Raw genomic sequence first — 22459 nt, 5'->3', positions numbered from 1 at the left:
AGATAGGAAAATGAAGGGTTTGGGGTGGAGTATAAATTTCAGAGTGATATCGAGGGTAAGGATATCAGAAAAAATTACAATTTACAATTATCTTCTATTAGAAGTTAGCAAGAAGATGAAGTAATTGGAATGAACTTAATAATTCACCATTCGCTGTAAACAGAAGCTGCATTTCAATTTAGTGTTAAATTAACAATTCAAAATTTGGAACCAACAAAATGATATAGAAAAATGAAGTAACATTATGGGTAAACTTAAAAAAATATTCCTAATTTTCTCAAGTTCAATAGTACAAAATAAAGTTAGCTTGGCTTAAACCTAGAGTAGGAATCCACACTTTACTAAACTGAAGTGCCGCCACTGTGCATTATGGGAGCTCGGGACAGACTTGCTTGAGCAGGTTTCCAAGCGCCAGGCATCTGTCCTGTTCGTCCTGACATCTTCGCTCAGCTTCCTTCTGTCTTGCTTCTGTAACTTGGAGAGCTCTCATCAGTTGTGAGTTCTCGCAGTAAAGCTCGCCAAGTAATGACTCTGACTTGGAAAGCTTCGAATACTGGAAAGATAGACGTTTTTTACTTGAAAAGCTATAAACAATTTAAAATGGCCAAGAAAAAGAAATATTTGGCTTAACGATGAATCAGGGTTTTAAAGCATATCAAAAAATATGCGGTTATTGCAGGAAACGAGGTTTTACAAATTCTACATTACCTTATCAAAGGTAAGAAAATTTGAGCAAAATAGTTTTTTGAAACCAGGTGGTACGTAGCGACAGTAAAAGGCTACAAGAAGATACGTGAACAGAATGGTTGAGAGAAATTGCTTTGAAATGTTTTAATAATTAATGATTCATCTTAAAACAATCAAAAAAATCTTCTTCCTATCTTATCTCGGTGGGTGTTTGTCAAATTAATCTGTGCATTTTCCTAACTTTTAAAATCCAAGGGCAGTTTTTTCTACTTTAAAAGGAATATTTGTCGGAAAATGGTTAAGTAAAGGTAACGAAGTCTTAAACGCTAAAATAAGACTTAATCATGATTTAAAATGTTTTTGTGGCTTTTCTAAATTATAAATCAAGCAAAAAATTCTTTCTCCAAACTCGGAAACCCACCAGATCTTTCGTTCTCTTCATTTGATCATTTAGCTGTTGCCTAGTAACGTTCAGCCTGGATCTGAGAGCTACTGATGACGTAGAGGAAACGCTTTCCGCGTCGCTACCTCCTCCCAATTCCTCCTCATGTGCTTCCACTCCCTCATCATGTGCTCTCACTCCACCCTGAGGAGCGATGGAGGAGTTTGCGGCGACCTGCATCAATTGGGTGCGGAGGTCGGCTATCTCCTGGTGGAAGAAAAGCAAAAGTGTTTATTTGAGGTGGAATGGAATAAAAGGCTGATCAAATGGTGAACTTAGGAAGCTGTGTCAGAATAGAGACACAAAAAACTTCAAAAAAACAACAATTCAGTAAAAAGTTGCTCTACGTGTAAAAGAATAAATAACTCAATTTTTTAAGCAATGTGTTTATTTGAGATGTAACACAAGAATGATTAAATGGTTCACTTATGTCTAACTCTTTAATGTAATGGGCCGCATTGACACTTTAAATATATTATTATGCCGCAGAACCTATTAAATTTAATTTAATTACAAATTGTTACATAAAACCATAAGGGATCAAGGATTTTTCTTCTATCCTGCCCTTGCTTGTACTACAATTCTCAGACTGACTGATTTAGTAAGCTATCTCCTGGTTGAGTAAAAGCAATGTGTTTCAGGTGAGATGGAATACAAGAACGATTAACTTGGAAAGGTGTGCTGGGGTCACGCAAAGAAACTTCAAGTCAAAATAATTTAAGCAGGCAAATTGTTTTACGTGTAAAACTTGGGATGAATATCCTCATTTAAGTCATTCGAAAACAGAGACTTGAGTTCTGGCATTACAACAGTGGTATTTGTCAAACTTTAAAATTCCCACCCTGGTCATCTCGTTCATTGTAACGTTACTTTAAGGACTCAGCAAAACTAAGAGCAAGGGTGCCGCGAAATATTTATAATTTTTGTTGGATGGCGCAAGCCAAAAATAGTTTAGAACCACTGGGTTAAGTCATTACAGCACTACTAGTAATCGTCAACTTTAAAAACACAAGCCAAACTCTCACCCTGGTCATCTCGTTTATCTTCTCCTCCTGCTCCTTTCTCCCTCTCCCCTCCTCCTCCTGTGCTCTCACTTTTCTCCTACTCCTGCTCCTGGGAGAAGGGATGGGAGAGTTGAGTCCTCCTCCTCTCTGCAACTTCTCACAACGAGCGTTCAGTCCAGCATTCTCGATCCGACAAGCGACCTTCTCACGCTCCAAGGATCGCAACTAAAGAAGAGGAAGATTTTTATTCTTTTTTTTTCGCAACTAAAGAAGAGGATCCTAAATTATTCAAAGGCACAAAAGGAGTCCACCAGATAAAAAATGGGAACCATTCGGACTTGAGCACTTTAGTAAGATACTTTTTAAAATTTATTTGATAAATTCAAAAACGCTTACACAGCTTTTAGGAACATTTAGAAATGCTTTTTACGACCAGAAATGGATCGCCCGACATTATAAATGTTACAGTGGCAAAAACGCGGCCGAGATTTTTTACACAAAAATACTTTTTTAAATTTTCTGCTTAAAAATCCTGATTTTCCCGCTTGGTATTTAAATACAAATTATGGCAAAATTCTGTAATATCATTTCTTAATTTTCGCTAATTCTATTACATCGGGCGGTGATGTTTTATTAATTTTAATATAATCAGTATAAATGCCATGGTCAACACAATAAAAAGTAGTTTGAAAATTGGCTTTATTTTGGAATTTTTTAAAAACATAACTTGAGATGCAGCATAAAATAAAACAAAGACCAGACAGACTTGAGGAAAACTTTTTTATTTCAAACACTGTTCAATGCGCAAATTAGTTCAAAGGTGTGCAAAGTCTATTTAAGGCTTACGAAAAAATGGAGACTTTTAATGCGATTTTATTAATTAATTTAAAACAATAATATTTCTGATTAAAAGACTTTCGTTTTAACCCTGCAACACCAACCTTCTCCATCAAATCTTCGTTTTCCTTCTGCATCTGAATCCTTTCCGTGCTCCACAAGAGGGCGCTGCTCTCCAGGTTGTTTATCACGTGACCTTTCTCCTTACTGTTGCCCACAAGGCCATCGACCTGGAAAGGTCATTTGCGAGTTAAATTACGGTTGCCTTATTGCTAGAGATGTCCAATAATACCGAATCGAAACCGACAACGGTGACAAGTGTTGGTATCTGTGCCAGTGTTTTTTTTAAGGTGTTTTGGGGGACCGAAACAGTCCCCCAAATTTCTCCAGCGGTTTCCCAAATTTTGGACTTGCAACTTTTTTGTTATTTAAATGAAACACTTGCGGTCTCTTAAAACTACTTAGCGCTCACCCAAACCTTAAAAAAAACTGTCTGCGCCAATCCGATACCAAATTAAAACTGGAATTTCAGCCATGTTTGCGATCCAACACAGCGAATCAATGTTCAAAGGTAAACTTATTACAAAAATAAACAACTGAAGGTAATCAAATTTCTTAACGCTAAAACAAAACTTGGCCGAATTCCCTTAAATAACTGCTTTTAAAATGTATTTTCCATCGATTTTGCTGGTTTGAGCATATTAATTACGTCATTTGGTATCGAAAGGCGATAATTTTTGTCCAAAATATCGGGTGTCGGTATAAAATGCAAACATTCCTTTCTGTAGGACAACTTTGCAGAACCAGGAGTTTGAACTGATTCGTCTGCAGTAGAGACGGGCAATTGTTTTTGACGAGGGTCGCATAGAACAAAAAGTTTGTGGAGGCCGGGTTGAAATAAGATATCAGATCAACATGCTGCGGCTCAAGCATTCAAAAATGTTCTTTTAATGGCGGTTTACAAAACGTCAGTTATTACAATATTTAAGTTACGCTATCACGTATAAAATGGGAACACACAATAAGACCTCAAAAGCAACAATACCTAAAGCAGAAAATCTATAAAACCATAGTATTAAGACCAACCACATAATACAGCCAAATACGCAGAAATATCCAATGCAGCATAAAATCAAAATCGTCCGAATAAGACCTAAATATGCCGGAATAACGCCTGAAGTAGGGAAAGGGTATGGTGGAATGATCGGGTGCCGTCGGTTTGGCATCGGCCGCTTTGGTGTCGACGTTTGGGTGACCTAGTTTGACCGGCGCCGTTAGGCTGTTCCGCACCTTCTTGGTCTTGTTTGAGTTTATTGCTTGGTGGGGTTAGAAAATGGGTTATGGTTTAAATTATTAGTGGAGTTAGTGAGTTGTACTTAGGGGTGGGGTTTGGGGTTAGTTAAAGTGTTTATAAGGCCTGATTCTGACCTTTTAGGTCATGTTCCGACGGATTTAGGACTTACTCCGGTCATACGACTATTAATTATTAGTCGCATTTCGGTCTTATTCCGAACTGTATGTTTTCCGACAATATTCGTTCCAATAGCGACTATGGATCCCACCTGGCTCTTCAGGCTGATGTTCAGTTGTTCCTTTTCTTCCAACTTCTTGTTGAGTTCTTCCACTTTTTGCTCAAACGCATCTCTCGGCTCCTCCCACTTCCTTCTACTCTTCTCCTCTTGCTCGTGGAGGAGCGAGGAGGCTTGGGAGAGGCGAGACTCCAAGTCCGCGTTGCGATCCTGCAATTATTAATGTAATCCAGTAATTAAAACTGCATTTTTTGTGTTTGTTTTTTCAAGTATAAAAGCGGTTCTCTAACATGATGAGTTGCGCAAAGTATGATTTAAATCCCCATGTCACCCCAAATCTCGCCCAATCAATTAATCAATCAACTTTTATAAAAAAACGACTGTTGATTCTGATTTTTGGTTTTGCCAAACATGCTACTTTTGATAAACTGCGTTTATTTTAATATTGAAATATGATTAAATTCGAGTACAGAGTTTAATTTTTCCGTGTTTGCGAAAACGGCAATCATTGTTCGGAGCCGATGCACGACCTTTTCAGCCTTACAACACAATTTTTGGGTTAATGTTAAATTAACAGTCGAGATGTAACCCAGCTTTCAACGCGAAAGAATTTTGTTGGATTAGAAACCCGAAAACAATACATTTACACATTTTAAATTCATCAATTTGTGTATTTTGGTCAAAATAATGACACCTTTTGCGTTTCCAAAAATATAGGGTTTCTGTAACGGAATAAAAACGCAGTATAGGAAATATCTATTTGTAATTATAAATTCTTGTTTTCCAACCTTCAATAGTTGAAGTTCATCTCTCATCTGTGTTACTCCCAGCTCCTCCCGCTCCTTCTCTCTCCTCTTCTCACTCTCCTCTCTCTCGCTCTCTTCAACAATTTGCCTTTTTCTCTTAACCTCGGCTTCGGTCTCTTCCGCAAGTCGTTGACGAAGAGCTGCAACCTCGTCACTGCATTTTGTTCAGCGTTTTTTAAATATGTTTTTCAGGAAAGGCAATTTGTTTATTTATTAAATAATAATTCGAGTATTCTTTAAAAAAAGGGTCTGTTGAGAAATATTTAGACTCAATGAGTTATCCAAGTTTTCGTCGTTGTTTATATTTAGAATTTTGATTTTTACTTTATTTTAAGTAAAAAACATAACATCTGTTTTTACGACAGTGTTCGGAAAACATGTTTCCGATAATTTGGCAGTTAAAGGTACAACATTTTGGTGAATTTACAGTACGGTCTTTCAACCCCGCTAGGAACAGGTTAGTTTGAAAATAAATTGCCACGTGCGTACTTAAACTAGTTCCATTCACGCTGGAAACACAAACAAGCTAAAAAAATTAAAAATTAAAAAATTCTCACAGTCAAGCTGAAAAAAAAAACGAAAAATTCTCAAATTCAAGCTGGAAAAATTTTTTTTTACATTCAAGCTGGAAAAAAAAAACTTCTCAGATTCAAACTGGAAAAAATAAAACATTCTCATATTTAAGTTGGAAAAAAATGATAATTTCTCACTTGAGTTGTTTTCTCAGCTTTGCTTTATCGCAATCCAACATTTGCTTGAGTTCAGCTGCTTCACGCTCGAATGACTCCCGCATCGACTGCATGCGCTCATGCATGTTCATCCGTTCCGCTCCGATGCTTTCGTTCAAACGGTCAAGTTCGCTACAGATTGAAGTGTTATCTCCAACCTTAACAAAATGTAATAAGATATTAAGTTTTTAGTTTTTGGTATACTGGCATTTAAATTTCTTTTTTTTGTAAAGCAATGAATCATGAATCAACAAGTTATAAAACAACTAAATGAATTAAAATTTTGATTCAAGTGTTCAAAGAAACAGTAAACAAGGGTAATGCTTTTCAAGACAAGGTTAATTTGTTTGGGGGTCAAATCTAAGTGAAGTCTAAGTTGATTCTCAAGTCAAGTCGTTAGCATTAAACTATAAACTAATAAACACTGAAGGTCGAAATCCATATTGAGCAAATCAGCATTATTTTACGTGACAATCACCAAAACAATTAGAAAGCAAACTGCTACGCTTTTAAGTTGGAATAAATACACAAATTAGGTATATTTAATTTTAACAAAATTTACTTTCCTAAATAACTGAAGGTTTACATGGAGTCTAAATTATCACGAAGACTTCGTACAGCAAAGAGACTTTGCCAAAAACGTTGTAGTCAGTCATTTAAAAGCAGTAATTAAACGGCGCTTGGCCTTACCTATATATTGCACCAACTGTCGATACAGTAACACTCCTGGAAATGTTAAAACCCATACGCCATTTGTCAAGTAATAAATATAAATACCCAGAGTTTCCTGTTTTAAATAGTAAAAATATCCAGAAGTGTCCCTAGGCAAATCTACATATTCAGAAGTGTTCCTAACCTGGTGTTTCTCGCTCAGCAGTTGATCAAGTTTCTGCTGCATTTCATCTTTAACCAGCTTAAGTTGTTGTGTGTGAGCTTGCTTCTGTCGGTTCAAATCCTCTTCGTACTTTGCACTGACTTGCTTCACTCGCTCACTCACCGATGCATCGTCCTGCTGTGGGGCAGCGCTCCTGTGACGTCATAATCATCGTTTGTGAAGAGACAAATTTATTAACAACAACGGTGCATCATTTGAACAAATACAACAAAAAATATTTTATACTTGGTAACTCGAATATTTTTTTTGGTCTGCGTAAGTAATAACGACGTAACAATTATTGTTGTTGAAAGACACATTTCGGAAATTTATATTAAATCAAATTAAAGTTGGAGCACAAATACAACCAGAACCAATGGAAGTAAATCTAGGTTGGCTTGTGTAAGTTATAGAAACGTAATAATGACCGTTTATAATGAGACAAACAACAATCGAGTGCATCATTTAAACCAGTGCTTTCCAACCAGTGGGTCGCGAAGCATTTTTAAATGCTACAGCTTTCTATTAGATTAGAAAATTATTGCATTATCATTACGCAACATTTACGCTTGATTTGATAATATTCAATATGCAAGCTCAAGTTTCGCGTTATTAGTAAATTACATGTGTACCTGTATGCACTGTTTTTTCTCATTAATTTGTTTTCATTCAATTGATCATATCTCATTGTGTGTCGCATAAAAAAACTCGCATTAAAAGTGGGTCGCCTACTAAAAAATGTTGGGAAGGGCTGTTTAAACCAAACACAATTTTCAACATTTTTTTACCAGGACAGATATAATTTAACTGCATATCAGATACACGTCGCTGGTGTTTTTAAACTGACCTCTCGAACTTGGAGATGACCTCTTGGTGAGCGGACAATGCATCATTGTGACGTAATCGCTCGGACTTGAGTTGTTCGGCCAACCTTTCGCTCGCCTTGCTCTCATCCGAACAACGACGCTCGGCAAGGTCAACTTTAGAGGTCAAATCTTCGATCTGAACCGAGAAAACCAAAAAGTTTAGATTTGTGGACAGCTACAAAATATTAAAAATATCCCAAAATAAGCAAGGTTACTAAAACGGTTGTTTTAGATGTTTTTTCCCTTTGTGTTTTTTTGGATTTTTCGATATGCATAAAAGATCAATAACTAACAATGTTAGAACAGGATCAGGATTATTATTTTATTAACTTTTAAAACACACTTGCTTTTAAAATACACAGCAATGCGTAAGATAAAGAGCAGGTGAAATTACCTTATTACATTTATTACAAGGCTGTCACACAAGTGGCACCATGAACAACAAGTTGGTCAGAAAAACAGCAACATACTGTTATTGTATCAAGATAAATTTCGTGGACGTTCTTTAACATAATAGGTTAGTTTTTAAAGCAATAAGTAAGATCAGCCTATGTTTGTTTAACGATGGTGTGAGGTACAGAATCGGTATTTTAAAATATAGCCCACTTCTGTAACAACATCGAATAATTAACAGTTAAATTAGATGGAAGAGTTGCGGTAAGCCAAACCTTAAAAGCCCTAATAACAGCTATTATTTAATGTGCAAACATATTTTAACAGTAAATCAAGTCGTGTATTTTTTAAGCTGTAACATAACACAACGACGGGATTGCTTTATTTATATAATATATATATTTATATATATTATAAATTCAAGATCGATCACGAACGTAAGCTAAAACAACTAGTCTAAAAAAATACCTGTAATAGCATTGTAATTATTAAAACAAAAAAAAAAATCAAAATAATGGCCTTAATGGCACACACAGCAAGTTACTTTAATCTCATAATATATATCCTTCTTGCTTCTTGTAACTACAATGACGAAAGCAAAGAGACAAGCCTTAAAAAGATTCTAAACCCACAATCACCTGCTTTTGGTGTGAGGCGACGAGCTCTGCTTTTTCTTGCGCGAATTCCCTGCAAAGATCAGTCATTCCCTGCTGGCCGATCGATGCCTGGCTCTCTTGCGCGGTCTTAAGACTCAAGTATTTCGATTCAAGCTGTTTGAGACAAGAATGCAAGGGTGAGTGACAGTGGCGGGTCCAGGGGGCACATGCCCCCCCGAAAAAACTATATTTTTTGCCTATTTTAACTACGTAAATGCAAAAATATTTTGCGCCTTGTGCTAATCTAAATTATGAAAATTACAATTATGTCTTACCCTAGTGTTTCTCAACCTTTTTTCGCGGCGACCTGAATACTGAACATAACAATCATAACAGCAAAGCTTTGGTGACCCAATTTCTCTTGACTGAACTTATGTAAGTTAACAAACCTTACGAAATCACTTCCATAAGTGCGAATTTAATTCATGTTAAATATGTTTTTCAAATTTTGGAGCAATATTGCTTAGAACCAATCTCACCCATGCTAACTACTGCAGTCGGCGACTCAACCAAATCAATTGGTGACACAATTTCGGCTCGCGACCCATAGATTAATAAACACTGTCTTGGCCGTTTTATTGTTTGTAGAAATCAGTTTATACAGAAGGCGCCGTGACCTCATCACACACTAAATCTAAAATCAACGTTTGGGAAACTCTAAACTATAGAAAGGCATTTTTCCACGCTGCACGCAGGCGTTTTTATCGTTTTAATATAAAAATACTTTATCAGAAATTTGTGACGTAATTGGTGACGTAAAATTTTGACGTAATTTAGTGAGAGTTTTTTTTCATGACCCCCCCACAAAAATCCTAGATGCGCCCCTGGTAAGTTGGTGTTGGCAAAATATTTAGCCATCCTTGATCAAGATTTCCTGTTACAAGTGGTAGGCCACTTTACATTAAGAAGTTTATTGTTTACAGCCTTGTTAATTGTGAGAGTGCTTGACAACAATTTAAGGAGTAGTACTTTAATACACAAGAATAAAGCAGCAAAATTATAATAACCCAGAAAGGCAAAAATAAATTTTACCCAGTTAACCTAATAAATCCTTAATTTAAACTATTTAGCAACAGAAGTATTAAAATTTTAATATCATTAAAAATATAAATGTAAATTTTGGCGTATTATGTGTTCAGGAGTTTTGTTTACCATCCAATTAGCAATACAAACACATATATTATACCTTTAAGCAATATGTGTTGCATTTTTGGTACAGATGCAATTTGACTTTCAAGGATTTTCTAAAATATTTAGGAATTGTGAGGTGCCACAACTAACACTTTAGCCTAATTAATCAGTCAAAAAAATAATAAACATTCTGTTAAAATAAAATTAAAATTAAAGGAAGTAAATTTGATAAACTTTTACATTTTTTTTTTTTGCATCAATTTTTTTACCTCGTCCTTTTCTTGTGTGATTTGCTTGAGTAACTTTATGGTCATGGTCTGCTGCTCCTCCACGGCTCGGTTGTCATCAGAACGACGGAGCTTTGACTTTTCACTTTCGAGTCGATTCTGCAATTCCTTTTCCATCTTCGACTGAAGCGTCATCTATGATGTAACAATTGGAAAGATAAAATTGGCAGCAAAAAAAGATAGGATAAACATATTGAGCTGCCATTAAAAAACAAACAGATTAAAATAACTTTCAAAAAGTTGCAAAACAAGTAATCAGAATAAACAAAGAGAGGTGAAAAGAATCATAAAATATAAAAGAAATTACCTAAATTGAACTATAAGAAAATTAATGTATAAAGTTTAAAATAACTTATAATTCAAAGGATTCAAATAGAACAAAAAAACAAAAAAAACAATTGTAAAATAAGAGAATAAAATACTTTCTAAATAAAAAATGAACAAACTAAATGATCAAAAGCACTATAAAAATACAAAAAAAGAGCACATTAAAAAGGGGACGACTATTTAATGTAAAGTGAATTAGTAAATAAATAAAGAGGTAAGTTTAATGCGTAAGATATTACCTTTTTCTTTGCAATTTCTACCATATAAAAAAAGTGGCACACATTAAGAAATCACAAGTGTAACAAAAAACAAACTAAAAGAGAAAATCATATACTTATAACTTAACTGAGACGATTTATCAAAAAAAAAACACTTTTCAAATTAGGAAGAAAACAATTTATAAATTAAATTTAACCCAAAAAAGATAAAGAGTACAATTAAAACAACAGAGCCACAAATATGTTGTAAGGTGAACAAATAGACAAATAATTAATTTAAACGTTCTGTAATCTTACAAAATATTACCTTTTCCTTTGCTATATCCTCCATATATCTCCTCTTGTCTTCACGTAGGTCTTCCACTAATCTTTCCAACTCTTGCATCCTCATGTTGGTTTCTGCAGATTCCTGCATCGCGAACCCGCGCGTATCATGCTTCTCAAATACGTGATCTGCAACAAATAACATCTAATGCCTTTCTGTCGTGACTTTTGATTTAATTAAAAAAAACTAAAAAATTTTTTGCTAAAATATTCCAGTATTTGTGATGTACATAAGGTTTTTGCACTTTTTTTTAGGTAGGCTTAGTCTCGATATCATTGTGTAAGCAAATTTTTATTATATGCAAATATACTGTATTATCTGAGAATTTGAAAATAAAAGATAGTTGCCTAAACTACAAAAAAATTAAAAAAGTTATGAGTGTTTTTGATTAGTCTACAATTTCTGTACACAACTTCCTTTGAATATGTTTAAAGTTTGATTTTAAATGTTTAACAAAAAATAACAGCATGCTTAATCTTTAGAAAATACACTTCACATTATTATAAATCTACTCAATATCAAAGGTTTCCAGCAATTCTGAAAAAAATTATTTCCTAATTGACTTTAACCAAAATAAAACGATATCTACTTGTTATTTCTCACCATTATCAATTTCACTGAAGTTATGACTTGTGTGCTCTACGTCGGACATATTGGAATTGCGACGTTGAGGTTTCTTTCTCTTGGGCGATGAACCTTCTTTCAACTTTTCATCGTGAAACGAACTTTCACTCATGCCATGATGACGATCATGGGATTCAAGTAACTTAAGTCTCCCGTGAACAGATTCAAGTTCGAGAACAAGTTCGTCGTTTTTATCGGCCAAATGCTGCAAAACACAACAAATTTGTATTAATTAAAACTAAAGATTTACTTTAAGTTGTCTTCTAATTGCCTAATAAAAGTCTGCTTCTAATTGTTTACTTTGGCCAAAAGCAGTTCTTCACAACCTCTTTTCGTGACAACCCAAAAACCAAAAGCAAAGATAACTGAGAAAACCAAGAGTAAGTCAGTATAAGCTTTAGCAACCCAATTCTCTTCACTGAACATTTTGTAAGCATAAAGTGAACCAATAATACTATAGCATTAATATTTAATTCAAGTCGATGAAAATGACCCATATCTTCACGTTGCTTTACAAATATTGGAGAAAATTGCCCAGAATGAATCTTAACAAATCTAACAATACAAAACTACTTCGGTCAGCGACCCAACCAAATTAAACGGCGACACAGTTTTGGGTCGCAAGAAACAGTAGCCTACAGCGGAACAAATGTTTGTCATTTATTCCTAAAGTTGCTTTATGTTGTTAACATCTAGCTTTGTAGTTGTGTAAGTTTTATATTTATGTATTATTTAATAGTATTTTTTATATTGCTAACGTTTGTAATTCATTTGAGAAAAAAAGGAAATAAAATGTTGTCGATAAAATCACCTGTTTACCAACTGGCTGGTAAATATTCTTGTAGCTATTCAACTTTTCATCTCTATAATTCAATGTGATATGAATTATATAATAAAAAATAGAAAACTTTTCATTTCACTTTTTATCTCTTACTCAGACTAGTATTCTAAACAACTTAAAATGAAAATTGTTTCAGTCCTGGTAACTTAAACTTTTTACTTTGCAAAAGTCTGCTACAGAACTAACGAGTTGCTTGGCTTTTCCATTTTTATGGCAAAATGTCTTGCCCTAAACAAATTAATATAAAAAAAATAAAATAAATGTACAAACACTTTATACTAGAATCCATACTCAGAAAAAAAGTCAATTTACTTAATACTTTAATTGATATCCAAGCAATTTTAACTTTTAATTTCACTTTCTAAAAACTCCAGATATAACTGTGCCTTTCAGGACAAGTACAAATTGATCACTAAAATTTCCAATATTTGCCAAACAGCGGAAACGTTAATGTTTAAACCACGACTCCATAAACAAGAATCAGATATAAAGCGCGGTTGCTACAATCTTGCCAAAGCTGGGAGTTAAAGCATCCGCTAAATCAACAGAACAACAATAAAAAGATCTGTCGTTGCTCCATTCAACAAGTGCTAACATAATCTTCCCTGTTTAATATCATTCATTTTTAAATTGTGGAACGTTGTCTGTGATAACACAGTATTTCACACTAAGCTGGCTTGTAAAAACAAAACAATATCTAATCGAAAAAAAAGTTTGATTAAAAAAAAAAGTTTGATTGTAAACAAAACAATATCCAATTAAAAACAGAAATAGTACGGATGTGTTTCTAAAATGTTTTAAATACTTAGGTATTAAAATGAAATTGAAAAACTGTCAACTTATTTACAAAGCTATACCTGATAAATCATCTGACACAGGGATTCTTAAACTGCTGTCCCTGGACTAGTTGTAGGGGTTCCATAAAGGCCTAGTTAAAATCTTACAAAGCATTAACTGAAAATGTATACAAATTACTAAAATATATAGAATTCTATATAAAAAACGCTTTGTCGCCTTCTCAAAAATAAAAAAATTATTTTAGTATCATATTTCTTTGACCAAAAACAGAAGGTTTCTTAAGCCTACTTGTTTTTTAACTTTATGGCTTCACTTTGAATAATTTCATGCCGACCCTGACCCACGCAAAAAAAATTGGGACTTCGCATAAAAAAGCTTAAGAACAGCTAGCAGGAGAAAAATGAAGCAAATGTAACATGATGTAAGTAAATGTGGTATTTAGTTTGTTTTGTAAAAGGTACCAGTTATAATCTCAACAAGCGATTTCAGGCCAAAATAATTGCCCAGTAATTGCTATTTGTAAGCTATAGCTGTCCTCCATAAGGACTTTAATCTGACAAGGTGTAGCAAACACTCCACTTACCCTACACTGGGCTTCATATTCTTTTATAATGATGGCAAATTTTTCTTCTTGTGAAGTGTTGTAGGGGTCAGACTGACCAGACGACTGAAAAATATAGATTTAATTAAGGTAAAAAAATATTGTAGAATTCAAAATTTTACTATTTTTATCATTTTTAAATTTGCTTATGAATAAATTCGTTGACTTATAAGCCTATAAAGTACAAATAACCATTTTCTAGTATTTTTATTAATTTTGATTATTCAAGGTCGTAAAATTATGTTTATGAAGTGCTGCACTTAATTTTTTATTTATTTTAAATTATTTTGATTACCGTTTTATGTAAAACAAAAAATTTTGATCCAATTTGTTTGTAGGACTTGATTCCAGGCAAGATTATCTCATTAATAGATTCTTTAAAAGTGCTAAACTTTAATTAACTTGTTTTTTTTGTTACCTTTTCATTGAGGAGACACTCAAGATCTCTTCTAAGTCGTTCTGCGTCTTTTTCAGCTTCGATGAGTTTCTGACAGAATTGTGAAGACTCACGGGAAATCGAATCGTTTTCTGACTTGAGCATTTTAATTCGTTTCTGGAGGAGTTTGTCATTGCTTCTTAACGATTCTGGAAAAAATAGATTAGAAATTTTGAATTCTAAAGAGCATAAAGATCATACTGCCATAATACCCTTGTTGATTTGCTTTAAAAAAAGAAAACTTGTGTGTAGTTTGATTTGAAAGGGCTAAAAAAATATTGCTGCACATATTAACCACATTGCATTATTTCAAAAATTCTTATTAATTTGATAAATGTGTATAAAATAATCTGTGAAATATTGCCACAAACTAAATTGAACAAAAACCTGCCAATAATATTAGTTGTGCCTTCTAAAACAACACAACGTTCTATTTTTTTATAATAACATATTCCACTTGCAAATATAATTGTGCTTATCAAACAACTTGCTTTTATCACCAAAAAGTCACATTTTTACCCTTTTCTTACCAATTTCTTGTTTGTAAACCTCCCTGTCTTGGTTGAACTGTGTTACGAGTGAGTCGCGCTCCTGGTCGTGCATATGATGAACTGATGTGAGTTTCTTCGCCCATTTTCGCTCCACGATGCTCTGGTTGTGTTCGTTCTGTTGATCCATGCTTAGATAGCGATCGTCAACTTCTTCGATAAGTTTTGACGCTCGCAACTCGGATTTTTCGAGGTCGTCGCGCATTTTTTCGGTCAGGTTTTTGTACTGATCTGTTTCTGAGCTGTAAGTAACAAAAAATTAACATAAAATTTTAAATTAAGATTTATTACGGTTAATAAAATTAGCCAAACTTTTTTTTGTTATTAATTATGAAACACATTTTCCAAGAAAACTAGTTAATTTTTTTACAGTCAATAAATTTAATGTTTTTTAAAGTTAAGATTATTTTTACAGTTACAAAATACAATCCCTTTCTAGAAACTTTCTTTCTAGTTAAATTGTTCACAAAATTCTACTTACTTCTGTATGGGCTGTGATATTCACTCTACGTCTAACTAAAACCTCCAGCCATTTTCTTAAGATTCATTCAAAACGTTTCATTTAAGATCTATTCGAGTTATTATTATGCTCCAAAATAACAGACATAGCTTCAAAAAGTTTTTCACCATGGAACCGTAAAACAGTCCTATCCGACATACCATAACTTCAAGAACAAAATCAATAGACCTACTTGACATGTTGAATATATGCGCTGTAACTTGCTAAGAGTGCTCTGTTCATCCCAATCTGGAGTTTCGAGTGTCCCATCACTTGTGGATTGGGACCTGAGGATAAAACCACTTCACGTTCTAGCGCCGAGGACAAATCGTAACCATCGATCTGTCCGTCACCGAGAGGAAATTGAAGAGCCTGTGAAAATCATATAGGGTTCATATGCTAGCGAAATACAACTGAAACGTTAGTTAGCAATTGATAGAATGCGCTTTTTTTTTTTTTGAGTACAAGGTAAAAGTTCGAATTTTTTAAATTGTGAATAAATATTTAAGGGGTTAATGTATTTATATGTAGCTCTCCAAAATAGATAAAACAAAAATTGGAAGACCTAAAATGTATGTTTTTTTTATATTTGGAAGTTTACAGGAAAGAGAAGTCAGTCAGAAAAAATTTAGTTGTTTTTACCGATTAGGATTTGTGAGAAAGTTTTAAAGTGGCCTATGAAATATGTTGAGTAATAAATTATGTTAGCTGGAGCATGTCATTCCTGTTAGGTTTTAGTGATGGTATTACATTTGAAAGCTTGTTTACACTCGATGTTTGCATAAGCACCGATTTTAGATGTTTGCATAAGCACCGATTTAAATAAATTCAGACATCAATGTTATCTTATAATAAGTTTGTTTCTGTATAGAGACATTTTTACCACAAAAGATTGAAATATTTCACTTTTTTGAACAATACCGTTACCCAATTTTTATTGTTTCTTCCCCACGATGCCCGATAACTAATATCAAATTTTTTTACACCTAGGCTAGAATATAGTCAAAATTGAAATAATTAAAAAGATTCAAATAACTTTTCGGTTTATGTACCTACATTCATTCATGTTTATTTGGCATGATGCTGAACAAAAACATTTTTTAGGCAAAAAAAAAATTTCTAAAAACTATATTACATTTTTGTAGTAAAATGTCGGCAAAAAATTATAGATTGCGATACACCTGTGAAAGAAAAACAACGGCAGATATTATTGATCAACTCACATATATGATTGTCGTATTTTAATGTAAAGGCTTTCTTAATACACAGCACAGACTAAGAGCATCACAGTAACTATTTTGAATGGAGGTAGCATTACAGCTTTTGTATATTTGTAAAACAATAGGTTGTGTTTCCTTAAACAAAAGGTGTTGTATCCCAACTTTTTTACCACTTTAAAGAACCCTTAAAACACGTTATAATAGTGCTTTCAATCTTGGGATGAAAATATAATTGCTATTCCAACAGAACAGTACAAATATTTATCTTTAGCAAACTCATTTACAAAGACTTAATTCAAGTGAATATAAGGAGAGTCAATATTTATATGGCAGTTGTGGTAAAGAACTAAGACTTGGAATAAGAAGATAGTTAGTCACACAAGGCTGACTTGAATTAACTGTGTCTTTAATAACTTGTATCAAATTGCTTTTAAGCTAACTATATGCCATGCTTGTTGAATAGCAATAGCAAATAAATAATTTATACTATACTACAACAATAATCCATGAGGTTAATTAAGGCATCTTCAGCCAACACCCAGATACCTTAATTTAAGGCATTAACTTGCGGAACAAAAAATATATTTCTAACCCAGCAAAATCTATGGATGCAAGACAACAAAATTTAAGATCCTAAACACTTCTTATACTCATTTTCGCTGTACAAGATTTATTTTGTTGTTACTTTATAATTGAATGCTAGGCGCCACACCAGTAGTTTTTAATTGCTTATATTTGAACCTTCTGCCCATGGCATGCTGTATGAAATACAATTAGTCAGGGCATCCCTACTTCTTTTGCCAAGTCGTTTACGTATTGTCACAATAAATGAAATTAAAACATCACACACCTACTGTGCACAATGTAGAAACAAATAACTTGATTTCTTACACTTATCATACAAAAAGTAGGCAATTTATAGCAAATGTTAAACTAAAAATGAACTGAAATGCCTCTAAACTTCATTAGGCATGAAAAATAGCACCCTGGTTAAGAACCACTGCATTGCAACTTAATAGAGCTTCTTACCTGGAGAATTTCCAGCGGATCTTCAACGCCGTACAATCTCCATGAAGCCACTACTGCCTCCACATCAACAATGCCACTCCCTTCAACATCAAGGTTCGCAAAAAGGTTGGTGACTCCACTTTCATGGAATCGGTTTGGATTGCCATGGTTAGAACCTGCTCCCTATAATAGAAAATATTTTGTGACTGTTTTTAAAAAAATATGCAGATAGGAGTAAAAAATGTGTTAATTCAAGCTTAAAACGTCCAAATGCTGTATGCAAACACTAACGTAGAACCCTTTAAAATTTTAAAAGCAAAATCTAGCAAATATGTACTTGTTTAATCTACTTTTTATGATCAGGTAAAAACAAAACAGAATTAAAATTAAAAAACAGTACATTTTTGCTCTGTTAAAAAAACTGTTATTAATTACTAATATTGGCATATAACAGTTAAATATATGTTAATTCAAAGAGTTAACATGGCACAAGGCTTTAGCAAACATAAGTTAGAACTCTGTATAGTTTTAAAATTTAAAGGAATTCAATAATATGGGATAGATAGATATATGTACTTGTCTAATTTAGATTTTATGCTCAGGTAAAAAAAACAGATTTTAAATAAAAAAACAGTAAACTTCCTTTTTTGGGAAATGCCCTTTTTGTTTGAGACACAATAAACATACATAAAGTAATTGAATATAATTAAAACAAACAAAATTGATGTTTATTTTTTTAAATTTGTTGTTACCATATCTTCTGTAGACATTGCAATGATACTGCATTCATTTTTTCCAAGTAGTGACTGTTCCACAGATGTTTCAGCGACAGGAGTTATTTCCTCAATGTAACTTGCATTCACATCGGCAACAATATCACCGAAACCAGGTTCGTAATAAAGCTTGTTTGAATAATCAGCAATATCTTCAATTTCAGTTGATGACACATTCTGACCTAACCTAAAAAAACAATTCAATTCTGCGATGGTTTAACAAAGTTTTGCCTGTTGAAAAAGTAAATTTAAAAGCAGAAATTATAGATATCTGTTTTGTCAGAGACATATCAAACTATAAGAACTTTTGGTGTGCGATTAGAGTATAACCAGTCTAGAAGGATTATTATTTAACCTTGTACACAGTCTTTTTGTGCTGTGAAATTTATTTATTGTGACATCACATTAATCCACTTAGCTGAGAACTGTTTATATTTTCTGGAGGAAGCCACAAGAAAAAAAAGTTTCACTGTAGTAAGTTAACAGTTTCACATGTTTCTGCTTAATTGAATTTAACAGCTACTAATCTTAAAAAAAAAATTTTACAAATTGTAAGAACTATTTATAAAAATATTTTTTTTTTATAAAATAATCCTACCAGTTGTCGTTTTTAGGGTCATCTTCATTGCACACCGGAGACCCGTTCTTGTCATCATTCTCATCTTCAATGACGTTTGGAGCAGTTTTTCTGCCATAGCGCCGACCTCCACGAACAAGGCGAGGTGTCACATCATCTGGAAACAAATTATTTTATCTGCTTTTTAAAATATGGTTAGTATTATAGTTTATATCAGTCCTTCTTAAACTTCTTGTGTTTTGTTAACCCCTGGCATCTATCTATAGATTTCATTCACCCTTGTCTCATGACATGATAAAACTAACAGCACAAAATGAATTAAAATATCCACCCTGTTTGAGGGGTATCATCCATTTTAGACGTTCACCCTTATTCACCCCTTTTGGTTGGTTCACCCCTGCAAAACTTTTATTCACCCTCGGGTTCACCTGATTAAGAAACACTGGTTTATATTGTTGTTCAAACTACTTTTGCGAATGATGCTAGAAGTCCACATTAAAAGTTAGTTGTATTTAGGTTACAAATACTGTGAGCATATTGGTAAGATTTTTGCTTTATATTTTGTTAAATATTTTATTTTGTTGCTGTTAATACCAATTTTGTTAAGTTTATAATTTGGTTAATTTGCTAGTACTTTAGTATTCTGGTTTAGTATTTTTCAATGTTGTTTATATTTGGATTAAAGAGTTGTTCACAAGTTAAAAAACTTGATTGAATAACATTAGACTATAACAATACAAAAAAGTCATTTTAATTAAGCCTAAAAAGAACATGCAGCTAACAGTAACACACCTTCTTTATCAGGTTCTTGATCAGTCCCTGATTCTGTGGTACTTTGTGGAGATTGATTGATTTCCGATAAAATAGCAACAAAACATTCACAGAACTGATCAAATTCTATCACATGATTGGAGAAAAGGATTTTATCAGGAAAGGCCAAGGAAAAGATTCTATTTGCAGATTCTTCGTCAAGCGATAATCTATAAATGATAATTCGGTTCTTTAGGAAGTTTCATACATCAATGCCAGTCTGCATTCTATGGCAGGTGTACACCCAATATTTTTGCAGAAAAATTTGTGTGCACACTTGAGTTTGTATATTGCACACTTAAATTTGAAAAAAATCTAAATTGTGGTAGGATTTTCAACCTAAGGTGTGCAAAATTTGGCGCTGCACACCAAACATCTCGGTGTGAAATGCAGACTTAAGGCACGACATATATTTGGACAAAAATAAATATTCGGGTTTTGTGAAACTTCAGATCATACACTTTTTTAACATTTAATTGAAAATACAATATTTTATATATTTGCAAATACATGTTATCATTGCAATACATTAAAATAAGAGACAATTTATTTAATAAATGTGGGAATATTGTAAGAAATCGATGAAAATAATATGAATAAGCAAATTTAGGAAAAAAAATTTCTTAAATATGCAAGAATAGTTTAAAAAAGGTCCAATTTGACCGAAAAAACACCTTTTACAAAGCGCAGTCAGTTGCTCCTTGTTCAAACCGGCATTTTCGCTGTCGCAAAATTGGTTGAAAATCTCTTCTAACTGCCGCACATACTGCTCGTCGTTTTCCATTGCTGTGCAACCATAACACGCGTTTGAATCGCTTCAGACGATGCTGTAAATGTGACCAACTGAATTGAAATGTTTGATTTAATGCAAAGTGAATAACGTGAAAAGTTCAAGAAAAAGTGAAATGTTTTGAAATCTGTCACTCAGGAAACAACATGCTAATCGCCACTTAGCGTCGCCAATGAGCTCGAGTTTGCTAGTCGGCAGAAATGTAAAAAACACGAAGTTTTTTGCAATAAGCATCGTTTTGATTAAAATCACCAAACCTTTCATCTAAAGTTGCTTTTAGTTACATATTGTAATTACATAGAACGTACGACAGGTCAAATTTAGAAGTGTTATGTAAATTATTTAACAACAGTTTATAAACAACCAAAAAAAAGATATATATTGGATGTAATATAAGAAGAAATTGCATTTTATGTCTGCTTCGCAAAAAAATAAAACGCTTGAAAGAAAAGGGATATTGCCAAGCTGGTTTTCATAACGTAGATTTGAGTTAAAACATATTGCGGAGTGGCAGCTAAATTTTCTTTAATTAGCCAAAATTTTATGACGGCTAAACAACACACACTTCAGAAGTGAACCAGATATACTACATTTGCGTTTGATTTATTTTAGGTTGTGATAATAGGAACGATATAGTATACGTAAACAAACCTCATTATAGGTTGCTTTATAGGGGCTTTGATTAACACAATTTTACAGCAATTCCCAAGTATTGCTACAATATAACGCAGAAATATATTTGAGACAAAAACAAAGGTAGCGCGCCGAACTTAACAACCAACTCCTAACTATAAATTTGTTTTCGAGGAAAATAGGCAACTTAACGAATTACAAGAACTTCAAAAATTCAACCCCTTTTATAAATAACTGATGTCCACCGGGGGCGCTGCTTCCAAATTTTGTACATGCCGATTTCAGTAGAAATTATATGGGCCGAAAATTTATTTTCGGGACATATCTTGTTTTTGCCGTTATTCTTTTTTGGTTTCCTATGGTTTCCTATGGTTTCCTATGGTTTCCTATGGTTTCCTATGGTTTGTTTCAGACCGAGTTTTGTCCGAAGCTTTATAGAAAAAGTAGACATCGTAGAACCTTCAAATTTTCAGACATGGCGTAGAGTGGTATGTAGGTGCTTTGTAAAAGTTTATGAGGCTGCACTCCAAATGGCCTTTGCTTGGGGGGTAAAAACCTGAAATATTGCGTTTTAGCACTTTGTAGCTAACGACAGCCATCTAGCAGCAGAAAAATTTTCATACAGAATTCGTTCATATTCGCTTGCTTTGTCCAGCTCGCGTCGCGACGAGGCGGTTGCTGGCATCCCTGCTGCGCCCTATTGTCCCGCGCGTGCAACATTTGTGTTGGAAGTGGCTTGCCTAGTAAAACTATGCACATGCGACTTGCCTTTCATAAAGAGGCCTCTCTAAGTAAAAAAACCTATTGCTCTTACAACACAAAATATTTTACCACCGCAAATTTAAATGCGAATCCTTCAGGCAGTGTACACATCTCTGTTAGCACATGTTGTAATTGTTGCACCATTCAAACATATCAACACCAGGTCTAAGCAAATATAATTATACAAGGGCCGCAACAACAAAAAGCTTAAGTTTAACGCATTCTTAACGACGACGTTACAAAGCTACGTCATAACATGGCGTCATAAATAAATAAATCTTGCGTTTATTGGATTTAAATTGGCAAAACTTTCAATATAAAACGTGGCTTATTAGGCACATAAACGTGTTTGCATATTGCTCAAAACTACAGATTTAAACTCTGTTTCAACAGTGATTGCTCAGACCAAGGCATGGTAAAAATTTACAC

At 33.6% G+C, this 22459-nt stretch overlaps 1 protein-coding gene across 1 annotated transcript; it reads right to left on the bottom strand.

The window, feature by feature from the left end:
* Positions 1-255: 255 nt before the first annotated feature.
* LOC146170446 (uncharacterized) lies at positions 256-20645 on the bottom strand. Its single transcript, XM_083388704.1, has 22 exons — positions 20520-20645; positions 19828-20015; positions 19057-19192; positions 18438-18645; positions 17707-17868; positions 15651-15829; positions 14941-15200; positions 14393-14559; positions 13957-14040; positions 11714-11939; positions 11093-11238; positions 10223-10363; positions 8805-8936; positions 7755-7909; positions 6890-7061; positions 6016-6191; positions 5288-5459; positions 4533-4709; positions 3075-3200; positions 2155-2358; positions 1109-1336; positions 256-553 (listed from the first exon to the last, which is right to left on the bottom strand). Exons 1-22 carry the CDS (start codon positions 20627-20629, stop codon positions 368-370), a joined length of 3735 nt encoding a protein of 1244 aa, XP_083244830.1. The 5' UTR covers positions 20630-20645; the 3' UTR covers positions 256-367.
* Between the last annotated feature and the right edge of the window lie 1814 nt (positions 20646-22459).

The sequence above is a fragment of the Ascidiella aspersa genome, chromosome 1 (assembly GCF_963924565.1).
Source record: "Ascidiella aspersa chromosome 1, kaAscAspe10.2, whole genome shotgun sequence".
In the NCBI taxonomy this organism is placed as follows: Eukaryota; Metazoa; Chordata; class Ascidiacea; order Phlebobranchia; family Ascidiidae; genus Ascidiella; species Ascidiella aspersa.
The sequence above is the reverse complement of the archived record's forward strand: the minus strand, read 5'-3'. Positions and strand labels throughout refer to the sequence as shown.

Bases quoted from the DNA above. Each gene is read 5' to 3' on its own strand.
- LOC146170446 (XM_083388704.1), bottom strand. From the start codon at position 20,629: ATGGAAAACGACGAGCAGTATGTGCGGCAGTTAGAAGAGATTTTCAAC. The intron at 19,193-19,827 runs GTGTGTTACTGT...ATTTGTTTCCAG, and splicing joins TCAAGAACCTGATAAAGAAG to ATGATGTGACACCTCGCCTT. The intron at 14,560-14,940 runs GTAAGAAAAGGG...TATTTTTTCCAG, and splicing joins GGTTTACAAACAAGAAATTG to AATCGTTAAGAAGCAATGAC.